General features: G+C 41.7%; 1 protein-coding gene across 4 annotated transcripts in view; it reads right to left on the reverse strand.

The window, feature by feature from the left end:
* The window catches only part of adarb1b (adenosine deaminase RNA specific B1b), an 89,850-nt gene that overhangs the window by 17,399 nt on the left and 53,620 nt on the right, over nucleotides 1-18,831 (reverse strand). The window contains exons 1-3 of one of the 4 annotated variants that reach the window (XM_076161926.1): nucleotides 14,446-14,595; nucleotides 14,253-14,356; nucleotides 1,302-1,376 (exon numbers count right to left, since the gene is read on the reverse strand). In XM_076161926.1, the coding sequence (XP_076018041.1) occupies nucleotides 1,302-1,329 (28 nt within the window). In that variant the 5' untranslated portion in view covers nucleotides 1,330-1,376; nucleotides 14,253-14,356; nucleotides 14,446-14,595. Of the gene's footprint in view, nucleotides 1-1,301; nucleotides 1,377-14,252; nucleotides 14,357-14,445; nucleotides 14,596-14,645; nucleotides 14,734-17,533; nucleotides 17,575-18,831 lie in introns of those variants that run through there. The other 3 variants (XM_076161924.1, XM_076161927.1, XM_076161925.1) reach the window with 3 other exon arrangements.

Genomic DNA, 18,831 nt, shown 5'->3' on the forward strand with positions numbered 1-18,831 from the left:
GAGAACACAATGTTTTAGCCCACGAAATGCACTGGCATGCCGTTACCATCTGCATACAAGTGTTGACATGTCCCGACGCAAGAAAAGGGCACAGTGTGATCAAGAGTATATATTGCACATCCTTCATCATTAAGAGCATCTCTGAAAACATGCAATAACATGCAATATTCTTTGAGCTTGCACTCTGAAAAAAAATGTCTGTTAAAGGTTTGGAGATGAGAGGGATGAAAGGCAGAGGAGGAAAAAGCTAAAACATGCACAAAACCAGCCAGCGAGGTGAAAAAGGGGACACAGACTCAGCCAAAGAGCTTGAAGAACCACAGATAACAAGTGGCCAAGAAATGAATGTTCCAAGAAGAAAAAGGTACAAAGTAAATGAGGACTTCTTATGACTTTCCATCTTCAACTTATTTTAAAATACCCTACATGCAGAAGTCAAGCTCATTGTGTTCCTGTTCAAATTGGGCTGAGCTTTTGAATTCTGCACATTTAGAGATTTCCTTTTTGGAACACAAATGCCATAAACTAGGTTTTAAACTGGTGAGTACTGTGTCTAATAATAATCATAACCATGTATTTTTCTCTTTTGATGATGGAGATCTCAAATCATTCTATGGACCAATTTGCTGACAGTAGGTTTAGAGAAAGGCCAACAATTATGCTGCTTCTTTCATGACTAAAATCCCATTTAGGGATGACACTCAGTATACAACACTTTAAAAGACAAATCTAAAATTCTTCTTTGCGAATTTGAGATTTTTCAGTTGATGACTTTAAAGCATTGGAAGAGCTTGTGACTTTGACCTATCTTTACATCATTATATTGACCTTATCTGTTGTAACTGTTTCTGAGGCTCTCTCAGAGTTGAAACAGAAATTTCTAATCAGTGCTACATGCAGGAGTGCAGATGATTTTCTAAAGAGGGAATTTTAAGTAGATGGAAACTGCAGGATTTGACCTGAAGCATCTCAGATAGAATGATGTGTTCTTTCTTAACAGCTTATGTAGTTGAGTGTGCTTGTGTCTTGGTTCAGGCGAGGACAAATGGAAGCTCCCTGCCATGGTAACAGCAGAAAGTAAGACATGAGGAAACATTTGCTTCGACATTTTTGGACAATGTTCTTTCCAAAGTTTATCCTAGTTTTGTCCATTAATATTGTTATTTGAAAATATGGCTAAATGCTATCCTAACAGTAGTGTCTGAGCAAGCAACAGTGATAAGAGAATGATGAGCAGATGGAAGCCGTGCAGGTAGACAGTAATAAGGGAGGTGACAAAAGGGAAAGCAGAGCCAACTCACTCATATTCTCCTCTTCATCCACGTCCATGACGACTGGTTTGCTCTGACCTGAAAGCAGCCTGGCCCCCACTGCACCTGTGGAGTAGAGGGCAGAGTGATTCACATGCACATAAACGCATCCAAGGACCTTCAGTCGCTGCACCGATGATAAATTTCCAACTTGATACACCACCACGCACACACACAACGATACGCGTATACTGCAGTGTGTATGTAGCCAATAATGTAGGTGTATAAATATTCAGGAGCTGTTAGGAATCAAGGTGAAAAAGGGGGCCAGGGCTGACAGGCCTTAATAGCCGGAGCAGTCTATTGTGACTTTAATATCCCTCCGATTAGACTTCATTTCCTACTGCCCGCTGAAAGATATACAGCGAGGAACATGGCCGAGTCACTCCACTGCCAGAACTACAGAACTTGTCCCAAGGTGGAGTGTGCAATTAAAGCTCCATTAAGCGATATTTTTGCATCAACCGTTCCAAACCCCCCGCATTGCGCAAGAGCAAATGCTGCTGATCATGATAAACATCAAAGCCAAACTGTCCAGTTCTTCACTCTTTAACGGCTTGGTTTTCTTTCTTTTTTTTGATTGCCAGCAATTACGGTTGGATCTGAACTGCTCATACAAGACCGGGTACAGCTGTTTCTTATCAATCCAGTGTGAAATGGTGAAAAGGACAACACACCCAGGAGTTGATGGACAAAAAACAGTGAAGAGATTCATATTCATCAGGAAGCATGAAATAAAACCACAATGGGATGGTCATGTTGCTCTGTGTCTGCTGAAGGTTAAAAAGGTAACTGTGCGCTAATCAATAAAGATAATGAGTTGGTAATATAATAATTGGTATAATAATATTTGGTTTGTGATGAGTTTTTGTCAGTCCTTTCAGCTTCCTTGATGTAGTCCAACTCCAATTCTTACACCAGCTGTAAGCATCCAAACTTTCACTCTTCAACTCCAGGATGCGTTAAGAACAAAAAGCCCAGTGAGGGTTGTTCTCTAAGTATTCATGTCATCATGATTTTAAATCAACACGTTTCTTTCGTGGGGAATCTACAACATTTCAAAGTCAAAGTTCCATAAACTGAATAAGACAAATCAAAATATGAATGGATAATAAAACAATCCTAATATTCACAACAAAAATTAAAATGGTATATAAGCTGTTGAAATTAATGAAGGGCTAAGGAGCAAACTAAGCTTTGTGATTTGTACTAACCTATTTAGCCTGTAAGAGATTTGGGAATCATAGTTGAAAAAGTTCTTACTTCTAACTACAGAAATAAAATTCTAAGAGAGTTTCAACTGCAACTCAACTCTATCAGAGTAAATTACATGGGGGAGAGAAAGAGGAGCGGTGAACGGCATAAAGAGACAGAAAGTGGAAAGATGGCATTATGATACGGAGCAGATTGTGCTGATTCTACTTCTCTGCCACTGCCCGCCTTCCATCAGTGCCCCCATTCCTCAGCCAGACACTTTCTTAAGCTAAAGTAAATGGGCTAATTAATCTAGGCTAATGGTGGGTGACAGCAAATATGCTAGCACAATTATCACCCTATTAAAGATTCATATTCCAACCCATAATTGAAAATGAAAAGGTGGGGTGGAGGGAGGAATGGTGGGAGCTGGTCCAAGAGAGTGGAAGATGAGACTAATTTTTCTCAGGTTACGCAAGCCAAACTTCAGCCATCACGTACAAGCCTCGAAACTAAACACTATATAACATTTTTCTCAAGACATTTTTCCATAGCTCCTGCTTCTCCTTGGAGAGATATGAGACCAGCAAATATCAGGATTTTTAAATAATAATCCTGATATTTTGATGCAAAAGGACGTATGAGTAACCGATTTTGGCATTAACCCTTTTTTTTAACACATATTTTTATTGAGTCAAACAAATCAACATGGAGGTCTGCGACTGTCTCCATCCACAAGCTTAAATGATACCGCATCATCAAGTGGCTCGGCTGCTCTGCTCCAGGTAAATCTGAGTGGACGCCAGGGGAGGTGGGGAATAAAGAAAGATGAGAAAGAAGATGAAAAACCTCAAATTCAATCTGCCACGGCAAGAGGGGCTGAGGGGAAATAAGGTGGTTTTGATTTGTCTCTCGTCCCTCGCTCGCGCTGTGACGGAGCGAAAGAGCGTCGCCAATGTTGGGGGAGCGGTGAGAGACGAGCGCGGGGGTGGGGGGGGAGTGAGGAATAGAAAGGTAGAGGTGAGGGAGTGATAGAGGACAGGAGAGATAGAAAATGCAATCCTATTCCAAGTAAAAAAAGAATCATTATCTCCTCTAAAACAGAAGGCGGGGGAAAGGTCTGCCCTTGGAAGAGTGACGGCTTCAAACTGTCCCAAAACAAAGTCAGGGTTTGAGAACAACAACACACCAGAGAGCCAAAAGTCAAGAGAGAAATACTGAAATGATATTTAAAAATCTAGAAAACTAAATGAGAAACAATACATGATAAACATACTAGGCAATATTTCACTCCAGACTAACCCTGACTGCTACATACTACCCTTAGAGTATATACAAGCAATTTTCTAGCCAAAATAAATCACATTAACAGATTGTCATTTTCCTAAAGCATTCTTAAAGCACCATTGTCTCGATATAAAGAGCAGTTTCATAAGAAGAAAAAAATAAATTTTCAGGTCCTGTACCAAGTTAAGACTTGGTCTCATCTAGCGGTTATGTACGTATTGACTTGAATCTCCTTTTCTTAACTTTGTCTATGTGAACCACTGCTGTCAGCAGTCCCCTTATACAAGAACCTTTAAATCACGGCCGGTTTCATTGCGAGTACGAATTAAACTTTGGCTACATGACAAGACCCTGACTAACTATCGCATTTCATTAGTTAAAAAGGGACACAGCATTATATTCATATGTCTGCCTTCATTTGGACTAAGACTGTTTAATTTCGTCCATACAAGAGACATACAACCCTGATAAGACCAGAGGACAGATGTGAGAGCTGTTTGCAATAGCTAAAACCAGTGATCTGCACACTTCTTTTCTCTCACACTCTCTGCCTGCAGTGTTGGCAGAGTATCTTTAACACCACACAATGCCTAACCCACTGAGGGAATCTCCTCATGTCATCCAGACTACATTAACTGCACATTAAAAGACAAAAGCCTCCTCCTTCAAATATTCAGCATCCTGTGTTGACAGGACCGAGGGGAGCTCTGAAAACAGACCCCCGCTTTGCTCGCCTGCCTGTCACTCGTCGACACAGACAGACAAATAAGCAAAGCAGGCATCGCTGCACAAGCGCAGCCGTGTTCATACTTTATCCACAGAATCTAAATGTTTTCCTCTGTACTGTTGAAGGAAATTCAGACAATACCATCGCTCATTTCCAGAGCCTCTATTGTAGCCTATAGAGGAATTTGTTGACATGAGTCATCAGTCAGCTTTGGCATCATTTACTTTCATGTGGTTATACTTGCTCTGCTGTATTTGTTTGCACGTTCTCTCCATTTGTGTTCTGATCACAACAAAGTAGTTAAATGTAGACTCTTACTATTGCCTTTTTGTCAATTTAAAGATGTGCAAATAAATGAAGCATATGACCCACATGGTCACATGCTTCACTATGGGTCTACTGTATAGGAGTAGTTCATGTTGATTTGATGCATGCGAGTTGGAGTTCGTTTTTCACTGGGAACACCAAATTCACTGAAATATGGCTGAATACTGTATCGCCTGGGCGCACAGTAATTGATGTGTCCATTCTTGAATAGTTTTCTTTCAAAGATATGATAAATGTGTTGCTCTCACACATAATACCACAGTAGTTCTGTAGCACTGCTATAACAAAATATTAAGCTTGCATTATCGCCAGGAATTTTGACTTTCTTTGCAAATTTGACACACAGCTTGAGTGAAAATTATGGAACTCCAAACCTGGATACCAAATGAACCAAGCGTTTTAAAAACAGGACTAGTCAGTGTGAGAATTGTATGATACAAAATTGGGCTAAAAACAATCACAGATGGACTTTGTAGCCATGTGTTTGTCCTACTGTGTGTTGTATGATGTCAATCCATATGTGTAGTCTAGCAATCAATGTTGAAGGTTGAACAAATTACTGGTACCAAATTCATTCTATTTGTCCTTTAAACCTGGATAACATCAGTCCAGAGCTCAAGGTTACAGGCTGCATGAGTAGAACAGATCCTTAGTCTAGTGTCCCTGTGTCAGCCTGGAGCACATGTCTTTTGTGTTGTGTTATGTATATTGTGTTTTCTGTCAGGACCAGATGCGGGAAGAGCTGTCAGTGTGAGGATCCATAGGTCCAGACTGTCCGACACAGTGTATTCCATTTCCCTGAGTTGGCTTGCGAGTCAGAGCCAGGTCTGCCTCAGCACGAGCAATGGCATAAGACGGTGCACGACGCTTCTATCGCACACATAGAATCAATGCATTATTCATCGCTCATTGTCTGGAATCTTGTACAGAAGAGAGATCATTTAGTGAAGTTGTGAAAGTTTCCACCCAGAAATCGAGATAAGCAGTCTAAAAAATTCAAGCCCCGAGTGTGTCACACTAACGTCTATGAGTGCAAGTGCTGCCACGCTGCTGGTTTCTTAGATTTAGTGTCCACTGAACTGATTGGACACAATGTGGATGTGTGGCAGTAACTTCTGCACTAACCAAGGCTAAGTTACACAATATTTATTACTTCTACATACTTTTCTGTTGACTGTAACTCAAGCAAGTTCGTCAGAGTTTTTGACTATAAATATCAGGGAAAATAAAGTCTTTCTCACAGCCTTAGCATCAAATCTTTGGTAATTTGCCACACACGACTTGCTTGGCCAACAGTCTGTTTAACTGACTGCCTCGGCCTGACGGGCTCTCTGGGGCGGCATCGTGTTTGGCAGTGGCACGCTGGTTCTCGCTGGTTAATGGACCAATACAGAGGTCCAGCTGGGAGACAGAGGGGAAAAATGAGCCCAGGCTTCATTCCCCGACTATCACAAGAGCTCCAACAGCACAGCCAATTCACTCGCATTGTTGCGATTCAGCTTTAGAGTGTTATTTACTTTGCAACAAATGCCAGAATACTGCCATAAAATGCAAATGCAACTCTTTGTTTCATTGGCATTAATTTGCAGTTTAATGTGTTCAGTAAATTATGATAAATGACGGAATGGATGTTGAGCAGCAGATCTGCACTCGGAGCATCTCACTATGGCTTACATTATCAGCATGATGTTTACACTGTGAATACAAATCTGTTGGACGTTCCAAACAAATGAAGAATTGGCAAAGGTAAGAAAACAGAAACATGGAAACAGGGAGGGAAGGAGAAAGGAGAGAATCTTTCTTTTTTTTGGTCCAGACTCTAATATCTGACAGTCGGTCGTTCATCATCATGGAGTGATGATGGTGAAAATAGAGGAAGGTGGAGAAAGGAGAGGCAGAGAGTATCAATATGAATTTTTTATTTGATGGGTTTTATGGGAGATTGCATTTCAGAGGGCTGGCAGAGTCAAGGTTCATGGGAGCGAGAGAGAGAGAGAGAGACAGAGAGAGAGGGAAGAAGAGAGAGGGGGGGGGCTAAGTAATAAAGGCAAGAGATATTGGTGTCCTAACACACACACACACTATTCAGTATTGTGTATGCAGCACCGCTGAATTTCACAATATTCAAATCAAACATTCTGTGACACACAGAACACCACAGGCTGATAATATTTTCAGCTAAATTACCCGTCATGTATTTTCCTTCTTTTTTTTTTACCACACACAGATTTTTCCTTTCCACACGCGCGCGTGCGCACGCGCACACATACGCACACTAACACACACACACACACGCTCTCTCTTTTTGCCCGATGTTACTCTCTCCCCTCACACAAACACATCGAGACACACACATTTTAGGCTGGCTTCAGGTGTGGCCATAAATCATCAGACTGAGTGGCTATGATTCCACACAGGCCCAGCAGAGCAGGGGGGTGGACTTGGCGTGAAGGCCAGGTGGGCCAGGGAGAAGGCTGCTGCTAAATGGCTGCACTCGTTTCCTGTTTCCATCACAGTCAGAACAACTGACTGACTAGCCTCCGAGGAGGCCTGTGAGCCGTCTGACATTAGTGCCACAAACACACACCAGTAACACACTTAGATAGACAGAAACACAGACCAACAAATACACAGGTGGCCAGACAGAAACAAATGAATCGACTGTATTGCTTCTGATTTTGTGATTGGTTGCATGGAGAGAAGATTTTTGCCCACTTGAATTGATTCAAGGAGGATTTAAAGTCTTGTGTGAAGGCTGTTGAACAGCCTGAAGATGGCTTGCTGAAGCAGCGTTGGTGTACTCTGCGATTATTTTTACATGATTAAGTCACTAAACAAAAGCCTCTTTACAGCAGAAAATCCACAAGAGTGTCCAAACCTAGAGTCTTTGCTCTGACAACAAAGGAATGAGTTGCTTTCCCATTTTTGATTCATATCGATTTCTGCCAATCCAATGCACCTGTGGCTATTTGTTGGCACACTAGCTCTGCTCTTGACACATATTTTCTAAGCAGCATTTTGTTTTTGGCATAAATCAGTGAATACGTTTGGATACTATCAATTACCGACTGACAATGAGGGACACAGAAAGAGGGGACACATTTCCAGCTGTGTGCTTCTAGGTGTACTGTTCGGCCCTCAGTGCTCACCACTACTCCCTTAAATCAACTACAGAACATGCTGTGATTGCAATTTGATTATAAAAGCAACAGAACTGAGCAGAATAATTTAAGAGAGTGATGGTCAAACATTCACAGGCATAGAAATACAATATTTAAAAATTAAAAAGGCATAAATCCTTCACTGACCAATTGGTATCCAAAAGATGTCATGAATTAATACAAGGAAAAACATAGCTATAAAACATCTTACAGTCCTTCATTCCTTGTTTTGCCACGGCTTGCAAGGGCTGTGAGGAAAAACAGAAGCGGCGGTGAGCACAGAGGAGAAACAGATCGATCAAGGCTTGGAGTCCAAAATGAGGAGTGGAAGATGAGAAGGAGAAGGAGGAAAAAGCGCAACTGGACAGAGACGAATGGCCGGGGGAAATGGCCAGTGCAGGAGATCCTGCCTATCAGAGAGCCTGAACACACACTCATCGGCCCACACAGCTACTACTCCACTGCGTTCCTTTCATCCTTTGTTGTCAAACTGACACTGACAGCCTACAGACCTAAGTTATCAGTACGCAGCATAAGAACAAAAAGTTGCTGTAGTTAATGGAACAATGGCGATCTGCAAAGCCTATTTGTGGTTTTATCATTTTGTTACAGGATTGAATGAGTTTAACAATTGAATGACTGACAACAATTGAATGGTAGACGCACTGACACAGCTGGGAGAATATCAGATTTCCTCCTGTAGACTGTCACACAGAAACAAGTTTGTTTTTCTTAATTCACAAACATCGAGAACACAAGACATGACTTGAAACACAGGGATCAGACCTTGCTTTATATTCTTTTCGATTTACTTCTTAAGCTTCTGTCTTTCGCTCGGCTGAATCCATTTGCTATTTCCATTTAACTCTTTCAAAGCTCAGCTGATACGTGCTCTGTATAAACCACATCCATTTAGGTCAGGTTACTATTTCCTTTGATAAACCCCCATTCAATGCAGAACAACAGCCAGATGTTCCAATGCCTCTGTGATGTCACAACAATAAGACAGAAGTACATGAAACTTCCCCAATGCAAGTTGGAACTTTTCATGACTTATATTATGAAGTAACTGATAGTATACTCTTCTGGGAATATAAAGTTGGGGAGCAAGAACAAGAGGAACAAAAAAAGACAGAGACAGATAGTGGAGGCAGGGACACGAGGATCCTTGTTAACTCTCCGTGTAGGTGGTTAGATAAGTGAGTGCTCCTGTCACCGTCCCACCATCTCATTACTTTCTCCCATAAAGCTTTGGCAGCCCGGTGATTACATCAAGAGAGTGGGCGAGAGGAAGAATTTTAATAAAAATGGGTTTTTTTTCCCCCTCTCAGGGACTGACCAGGTAATACACTGTAATGAAGCACACGTGTGGGCCGCTGGTGGCCTAACGCAGAGGGGTCCTGGTGGAAAAGGGGAGTGCCTGTCACGCTGCCTGATTGAAACTGATGGGCCACAGTGAGGGGCCATAGACTACGGCCGGCCAACATGGCCCTTGCTGTCTCGTCAAACACACACAGGCCCACACACTTAGCTTGGAGTCCATTATTCAATTTGGCCCTTCTAATGACCAGTGAATTAGGCTGCCACAAGCGATTTGCTGTCTGAGCCCTGCTGCAGGATGTACACACTTTCTAGCACTCTGCATATTAAGAGGCCATTTGGACGCTGACAGACAATGAGCCTCCTCCAATCAGCTCTGCGGCGAAAACTGGGTGGAGGAGCTCAATCTCTAGATGAAGGCTTCTGAGATAATGACCACTAAACAAGCTCCATGGTAAATGGTTGAGAACTATCCTGTGGCACGGCTTGGCTCGGCTGTAGCAGGCAATAATAATTCCTTCATGTTTCGCCGAAAATGAACATGGAGCTGGTAGATGTGTATAGTTAGAGGGAGAGCTTAAGTTTTGCATAGTTTTGGTCGTCATTTAACATCTATTCACAGTGTACCATAGGATCAGATTTAACGTGCTATTAAGGGAAATGTTAGTTCATTCATAGATGCCTGTTAACGACCTTTTTTAGAGTTTTCTCATTCCCTCATTAACAAATCAGCAAAGCATATTCACAAAGCAACCGCACATAAAAATTAAGACTTGTACCACTGTGGTAGTAAATTTGCACGCTATAAAATCAGGGTGATGTTTAAGCCATATTTGGCTTTTATCTTAGACATCTCAGTTGATTAATCTGTTTATTTACATGGGAAGTTTTAATTGGCTCTCGCAGGCATTCTACTGGAGCTCCTCCTTAAGACACTTATGAATGTCAGAGGGGCATTTTTGCTGTGTTGTTCCTGTGTTTTTACAAATCCCACTCACTGACTTGAGAAAACATATGCCCTGATGTCTCTTTTGTCACTTTTAGCTTTCTGATGGGATGTTATGATATTTGATGTTTGGCATCACCTCTTGTATGTGTGCATTTGTCAGCAACTACTGCCAGAAAACAAGTATGGAGCATACCAAAGGTGTAACAGCCTACAATCCAACATAAAATACTGAGTGTGGCAAACAGCTGTCAATCAAACAAACAACCTCGTCTACAATTAAACCAAAATATCCAGTAATAGCATAATAATTTGGAAAAACACTCCCTATAGCCTATCCCAGCATTCATCGGGCAAAGGTGAGGTACAGCCCAATCGGTGGCCAGTCTATCACATGACTGACACATTCATTCACATCTCCAGGCAATTGAAGAGTTTCCAATTCATGCTGACTCTACACTTAAAGGTCTCAGCTGGATAGCCTGGTACCTTTCACTACAATAACTCCTCCCATCATGCGTTTACATTTTGTTGACACCATGTCATTTATCTCTGTGGCCACAAATAATTATCCAGAGCTGAGAGTGTGACCCATATAATTGTCTCACTCACAATGAAGACATAATTAACGCCCAGACGAGGCAAGTGTGAGGGGGGGGGGGGGGGGGGGGGGGGGGCTACATCAGTCCAGCCAGGCACATTGTGAAGGCTGATCAACCTTATCCTCATTAATACTTAGCAATGTAACCTCACTACATTTGATATGGACTGTGACAAAAACACATTTGGTAGTTAACCATCACTAAGGACTACACTAAACAGATTGACTGTTAAACAGGTGCATGGATGGAGAGCAGCCAGCCATAACAAATACTGCACCAAAATCCTTCTGTTGTTATCCACTGAGCAGTGAAATACTGTGCCCCCTTTCTTTATAGATTCCCGAGGTCCAGGTAGCAGTTTTAATAATAATAAACTCCACTACCTTTGCTTTCTTCCATCTCTTCAAGGTTGTTGGGTGGCTGCCTCTCCCTCTTTTCACTAGGAGCTGTAAAATCTTTTTGACAGCTCTGATTTATGACACAGCATAGGCACCAAGTGCCTGTGGGGATAGGAGTGTGTCGAGAAGTGTGAGAATGTTTGTGTGTGTGTGCTTGTGCAGTGTGTGCAAGCTGAGTTCACGGAGCACCACCACTGGAGATACTGGTGCTTAATATTCAAACAGTCATCAGAGTGCACAAGTGAGGTAAATACACGGCAAACAAATGCACACACACAAACGCACACACCACCACAACAACAAACATATATTGTCTGCCAAATTTGCTTTTTTCAACTTAGTCATGCATCTACAATTTGGGTGAAAATGGGGCACCGATTCCTTTACGTGTGGGTATGGAGGGAGATGTACGAATTATCTCTCAATGTTTGCACTTGTGTTTTGAAGCACTTGAAAGCTCTGAAGTCATACATGTGCAGCACTTTTCTCCTTCCTGGATGCTGCGAATGCTCAGACTCAACACCGTTCAATACATTTAAGGCCAGGTTAGAATATGGTTAGAGGTTAAATCCTATGCTTAAAGGAACTTATATGTGTCAACAAGGACTTGAATTTCACACATCGTGCCACTGTTGTGTGTCGGGCAGAGGTGTGCTGTTGATGGACAGCTGGGAGAGGACGAGGTGGGAAACATTCACCGGAAGGAAAAAGGTCTTGACAGCTGACAGAGGATGGCAGAAAGCATTCACCCTGGGAGGAGAGATGGAAGAGGTGGGAGGCGAGACAATGGGGGAGGACAGATGTACTATGAAATCTGGGGGAGAGCAGAAGGACATGAGGGCTGAACTCGAATGAGCAAATAAATAAATAAAATCATCTTTCCACTGTGAAACACTGATAATGAAGAACTTCTCAGTTTCCTTTAGCCCAGAACTTGAGGCAATGGATTCAAATGCGGCACATTCAAGTCTTGTTAAGAAATCTGTCACATTTTTATCACCACATTACGAAAGAAATGAGTCTCAGCAGCTCCAGTGACTCATAGAAGCAGCGGAACAACCAGCCGTGTGGCGCTAAACATTACAATACCCACACGAATCTGAATCTACACTGACACATTATGAACACTAATGAACGTCATCCCTGCAGCGATCGAGGGAACAAGAAGCTGAAGCAAGTCCCAGTGCAAACCACCATCGGGCCCTGAAGTGTCTGTGCCAGAGAAACACACCTAAGCCGTTTGCGCAGCCCTTCGCTACAGTGGTTTCTCCCCTTTGTCAGTCCGTTACAGTCATTAGCAGCATGCTAATCGAGGCTAATTACACTGAGGCAGGCAGACACAACTCATTTCTTATCGTGACAGAGCGCCGTCGTGTTTGTGGTGCTGAAAACGCTCTGCCAATAAATGAGATGCTGCTCATAATCAACAGCTTTTGGTGTTGTTTAATAGATGAATGTTGCAGCATTCACCAATTGATTTCCTTTGTTGCAGCCGTTAGATGATGTGTATGTCAGACCGGCGTGGAAATCTGTTTCATGTTTAATTGCTGTATTTTGCAGCAGCTTAGATGATTGCCGAGTATAAGCAGGGAAAAGAAAATGATGGCAAAATTTCAAGTAAGTGAAGGATCAAGTCGATAAATGGTAATTGAACATTTCTGCATGTGAACAATTGCATTAATGGATGACTGGATTTACACACAAAGAAAGGGACAATGACAGGCAAGAAAGGAAGGAAAGGAGGGAGGAATGGACAGATGAAGAGAACACAGGAAGAAAGGAAGTATAAAAAGGATATAAGGTAAGGAAAGGAGAGGAAATGAGAAAACTTGCTGCAAGTCAAAGGTTCTTCCACAGTAACAACGTAGTGGAAGCAGCAGACGGTGCAGACCCTCCTCCTCCTCTCTGTACCCCCATTTCAAGTTACAAAAGCTCATTTTGGAGATTTTGCTGGCATGGCAGAAAAGGCCCCTGTTCCCATATTTCATATACGGCCCATTGGAAAAGCAAGAGTGTCGTGCGTTAGTGCATTTATGAGAGATGCATTGACGACATTTTCACTTAAAAGATATGCTCAACTTCAGCATTCTCAAAGTCGTTCTGTATGCTATTTCATTTATGAAAGTAAAGGTTGTCGGTTCTGACACAAATGAATACCTGCCCTACATACTGAGAAATAGTCCAGCAACCAAGCTTTCTAAATAATACTGCTAATACAATAACCTATTTACTTTAATTAATATGGGAGTTTTGAAAGTAAGAGGCCAATGTGTTTTCCAGAGGAGAATTAAATTCAAAGGCTTTGTAACTTTAGAGAAACTGAATTGAAAAATATGAAGAATTAAGACAATGCAGACAACTAATTTTCAATGATAGCATTGTGTTATATTGTAAATACAGAGCCTTAAACTGTAAGAAGCAAAAGGTTCATAGGGGCTGCAGCTGATGTAATGACAAGTGTTCTCTCTATCTGGATGATTCCAGAGTTGTGATCGACTGTCAGGAGCAGAGTCGTTAGGTGGTTCATGTTTCCTCTGTGGACCATCTTTAACATTTATTAAATAACTCGTAACTTTTTAGAGCGGGCTGTCATCATCCACATGCCAGGTGCAGGTTCGCATTTACAGCAAGTCACAACTCCTGATTGAAAACAAATTTATTGACAAGAGCGAGCGGGAGGACGAGGCAGGCTGACGTTTACAACTTGGGGATGGATTTTATCTCATCCCAGCTTATCCTCCCAGCTACAAATTGCATTTACACCTGAATAGTTGTGATCTGATAGCAACGCAAGCATAACTGCATACGCTATATAAGTGACATGGTAGATAAGAAAGTATTCTACAATGTAGTCTGCAAGCATTTACACGACGTATTAACCAGATATTGAGACTGCATGTTAATACAGGGTGTAAATAGCCAAAGAGACAGACAATCTCAGTCAGACCGCAAGCCATTTAGAGTTTCCAGTTCACATTACCTGCATGTTTTTGGACTGTGGATAGTGAAAGTTCATTGACACCGGGACCATGCAGACTCAGCACTTCACACAGGTCAGTGGATTCGAGCCAGGAACATTCTTGGCTGTGAGAAATTATGAATTTAAAGGAAAAACTTGGAATGTGAGGATCAAAATTGATTGATTTGAGGGGAAAATGTCTCCCAACACTCACTGAGCTCTGTATTTGCATCAGCTAAGGCAATAGGCAACTTATCAGGGGTCTTCCAGTGTGGCAGCATGAAAGGTCGCAAGCAGAAAGCGGGACATCATCAGCCCAAAGTCTCGCTTAGTCATCGCTTCCCTCAGTACAGTGAAAAAGTGCTACCTCCACTGCCATGGCGATAAGGAAGAGTGAGAATGTGGGACACCGACCTGTGTAATGCTGATGGACGAAGTCAGTCTCTCAGTGAGCTGGACTGGATCGAGAGTCGGGGACTAAAAATGCAACATCAGCAGCACGGGATTTACTCGGATGAATGAACTCGGCTCGATGAGTGGGGCGGAGGTGAGTGGGTGGGTGGGGGGGCCGTTTGAAGGGTGGCGGGTATAAAAGGAAGTGGCTGAGACATGGCTAATACTGCCAGTGAGCCGGGGCAATTCAAGTAATTACTACCTTTGCTGTTTGGCTAATCCCTAAGGCAGTGCAACAAACTCTAAGAGAAAAGCTCAGAGGCTCTGTGGGGCTGCCATCAGTCCACTTCAATTACACAGAGACAGAGACCTGTCTCACTCTGAGGGACAGCTAAAGAAAGGGCCGCTACATTTATGAACCAAAGGTTAGGAGTGTCTATGATGCAATAACACATTCTGAGTCTGTAAAGTACAATGTAGGATCTGAATGTTTGTCGAATGGTCAGCTTACCTCCAAAACATAACCATGTTAGGGCCGAACTCAGTGGGGAAAAACACGAGGGGCTGCATTTGTGGTTTGTGGTTTGAAGGTTTATTAAATATGAAAACACTCCACAGAAGTTTATTTGCCCCTTTCTGAGCCAGATTGCACAACTTTGAAAGCAGTAAACTTCCCTACGATAACCTTAAATCAATGCTGCAACCTACATAGTAAAGGCATTGTACACAGTAGATATGACTGGCCATTGTATTGTCAAATGACAATTCCAGCGGCTACAGAAACAATGAAACCAGGATTGCCTTTGTTCTGTGTTTCCTCGCCTGTTTTTACCGATACTCTTTTTGCCAGCGGAGTGGCGTCAATGAATGAAAACTCTGCCTTTCATACCCTAAGGGACCCTAACACAGTAGACAGGAACTACAACAAACAAATTATTAATGTGTTATTATTGTGTCAGTTAAAGGTGTGTTTGCCTCCGTTTAAATACAGCAGTAACTCAGAAGAAGACGGTTTGCTCAGTTATCTCTCAAACTTTGCAGAGTAAAATTAGAAACACTTTAGTTCCAGGTTTTGCTGACCAACTACGTGCCCCAGCCTTATTTGTTCAATAGTTGACTTAAAAGTTGCACTTTTTTATGATTTCATGGGACAAACTCCATAATTATCAATGTGAATTTGGCTCAAATTCACATGCTGGTTTCCAATGATCCAATTCAAAACATTGGACTGGAACTTGATATGACCCCCTAAATGACTAAAAGGTCTATTGATAGAAGTACCAACAAAAAACTACTTCATTTAATCAAAATGCATGATTTAATGATAATAATAATAATGATAATGCATTTTGATTGATTAGACCATTCATAAATATTAATACCTTTAAGTCCCATACTTTCAGTACGCCAGACTTTCTTATGAATATTGTTGGATTACCCACAAAGAGGTGATTTTGGCAGTTGATCATATTTGTCTTACTTGAAACCCTTTCTTACATTGGCTTACACTGTGTATGTCTATCTAGGAGAATCAAATGTGAGAAATTTTAGAGCATTTTCACAGTTAACCAGTTAACCAACAAAATATCTCCAGGAAAAAATAAACCTCAAATAGTATTCTCACAGATTAAAGGAAGATGGGAAAGTGCATAACATGTTCTCATATGCTGAACCCAATGCACATATTTCTTTTGCCCTGAAGCAAAGACTTAACTAACATAGTTTCTACTTTTGATAATAAAAACAAACTATGACTCATTTACTTATTTGAAACTCTTTATCAAATACATGAACAGTTTAAATCTACTTTCTCCCAAATACAACACAAATCTCTGCTGATATTACCTTCTTCACATATGACAGAAAGTCAAACTCCCTCTTCCTCCTCTAAATACTAAACCTCCTGACCACTGAACTGTGAGGGTTACCTTTGCGTTCCGAGCGTTTCTTGCGCCTCCTCTTGAACCTGCGTCGGATGAGGCAAAAATAGGAGCCCAGACCCTGTGCACCTTTGGTGAGAAGGGCCATGGTTTGGTCACCACTAACACCACTACTAAACAACTAAAACAGCTCTGTCACAGCGCTCCCCTAAGATGGACCAAACAAACTTGGGCTGCTGGGATCTCACTGTGGTCCGTCTGTCCTTTAAAGCTAAAGTCCACTTCTGTCACTTAGTCTGGTTTCAGGATTCAAGACTCACAAGCTAAACTCCACACACCTGCAGCTCTTCTCTGTTTGTCTTTCACTCCTTTCCTTGTAGCCGGACTATCTTTCCCTCCCTCCCTTTTCTCCGCCTCCTCTCACAGTTTCTCTCCTCTGTTGACTTCATGTCTGCCCTATCAGTAGTCGGAGAGGGGAGGTGATGGAGTGGAGTGTGAAAAAGAGGGAGGGGACTAGAGGAGGAGAGACTCTTGCTCTCAGACAGCTTTAAATTCTCATGGGGAGCAAATACCACACACACGTCCCCACTAACTATCTTAAAATTGATGCCCGACACTAAACCTAAACCCAAACCAAACTGTCTCGCTCTACTTCATGGATTATGACAAGTTACTGGCAATATTGTGTCTATAATTCTGTTATTTTGGGGTTAAACACACACAGGATACACCGGCCATATGTTCAAAAATATTCATAGTGACATGAATATATTAAAAGTTGTGTATCCATGTAAATGCATAACTTGTTTTCCACCTCCTACTGTCTAAATAAAAGGTTCCTGTTGTCCTTTGCTCAGATTCCTTGTTGCACCAGGAAAGACACAAAGGCAGAAATCCTCTGCTTCCCTCTAGTGATTACATTTAGCAACTACATATAGGATGACACCTCCACCAAATGTAGTTATGGTGGAAGGAAGCAAGTAAGGTAGTGTCACAAAGGACAGGAACAAAAAAAGCTTGACCACTCACCTACTTTGGCCTCGTTGTGAGATGTGTTTGATTGGAGAGACCTGTAGAAGAGAAGGGAGAAGTTTCAGGTAAGTAAAGGGTAGAATACGAGTAAGAGTGACAGGGAGGCAGTATGTACGTCCAAATGACTGTCGGCTGATGCAGGGATTAAGACAGTAAAAGAAAATGTTGTGTAATTTGCTGCGATTACTCAGTTACGTTTCAGCCTACAAACGCTTTGGGGGAAAGAAAGGTTGTGAGATCAGTTAAGGGCAAAACACTAAACTGCTGTGATGCGTCTCCTCATTTAAGCTGAAACATTTAAGCCTACTAATGCATATCAGACATAGTGATGCACACAGACAGGACTAACTGCATATTTTATGAAGCACAATATAGAGCAGACAGTATAGTCAACTTGAATGCCGCCATTCAGTTTGTGTGATTGCTGCGATTGCTCCCAGCAATTTTGCTGTTAAAGGTTTCTTCTGTTTTCTACCGTGTGTTTTTGGCAGTTAACTTCTTCTGCATACATAAACCTATAGACACCATTCAAACATTACAATGTTCAGAATATTTGGACATTAGTATTATTATTCTATTCATTTTTCAGCTGAAAATCCCCATTAAAAGCTTTTTATTATCTTCAGGCATTCCATGTTTTAGGCCCTGTAACTTCTTCATTCTTTCAGGCAGAGAAACCATTCAAACATTTTTCAGGCCTTCAGACTTCAGGGTTTCAGCCACCCATTCAGCATTTTCAAATATCTTTCAAAATATTTTCAGATATTGCAAGTTTAAAACACTTCAGATTTTAAAGCTTTTTCAGCCTTCCCCATGTGTGTGTATAGGAGTGGAGGCAACTTGAAGCTGATTGGATGATAACTAATTAATACAAATTCGCTCTTAATAACTTCCACAAATGTGAAACTTCACAAACACTACAGACATACACAGACTTTTATCTGTCATCTTTCAGAATATGTATTTTGTTAGTGTATTGCAATAGCGTAAGTGTTTTGTATTTGCATCGCATTGCATTCGGCAAAATCTGCAGCCTTTGCAAGCACAGCACATTTTCTCAAGGAAATCCATTTCTAAGTTCACTTGATTGCTCACAAAAAGAGCCAATTTCTCCAGCTAGAGCTCTTGAGATCATGTATTTTCTGAGATCTTTAGCTGTGCAACAACTACAAGACCTTAGAAGATGACGTACCATAACCTGAAACACTGAAGAAGTGAAGGTACAGTCAGCAGTGTGTGAGTATGGAAGCACAGACACTGATAAATTGCATGTGTCAACTGTTGACAGAGATGGG

This window comes from Genypterus blacodes, unplaced genomic scaffold (assembly GCF_046128005.1).
Source record: "Genypterus blacodes isolate CSIRO-AG114 ecotype Tasmania unplaced genomic scaffold, CSIRO-AGI_Gbla_v1 ptg000118l_1, whole genome shotgun sequence".
In the NCBI taxonomy this organism is placed as follows: Eukaryota; Metazoa; Chordata; class Actinopteri; order Ophidiiformes; family Ophidiidae; genus Genypterus; species Genypterus blacodes.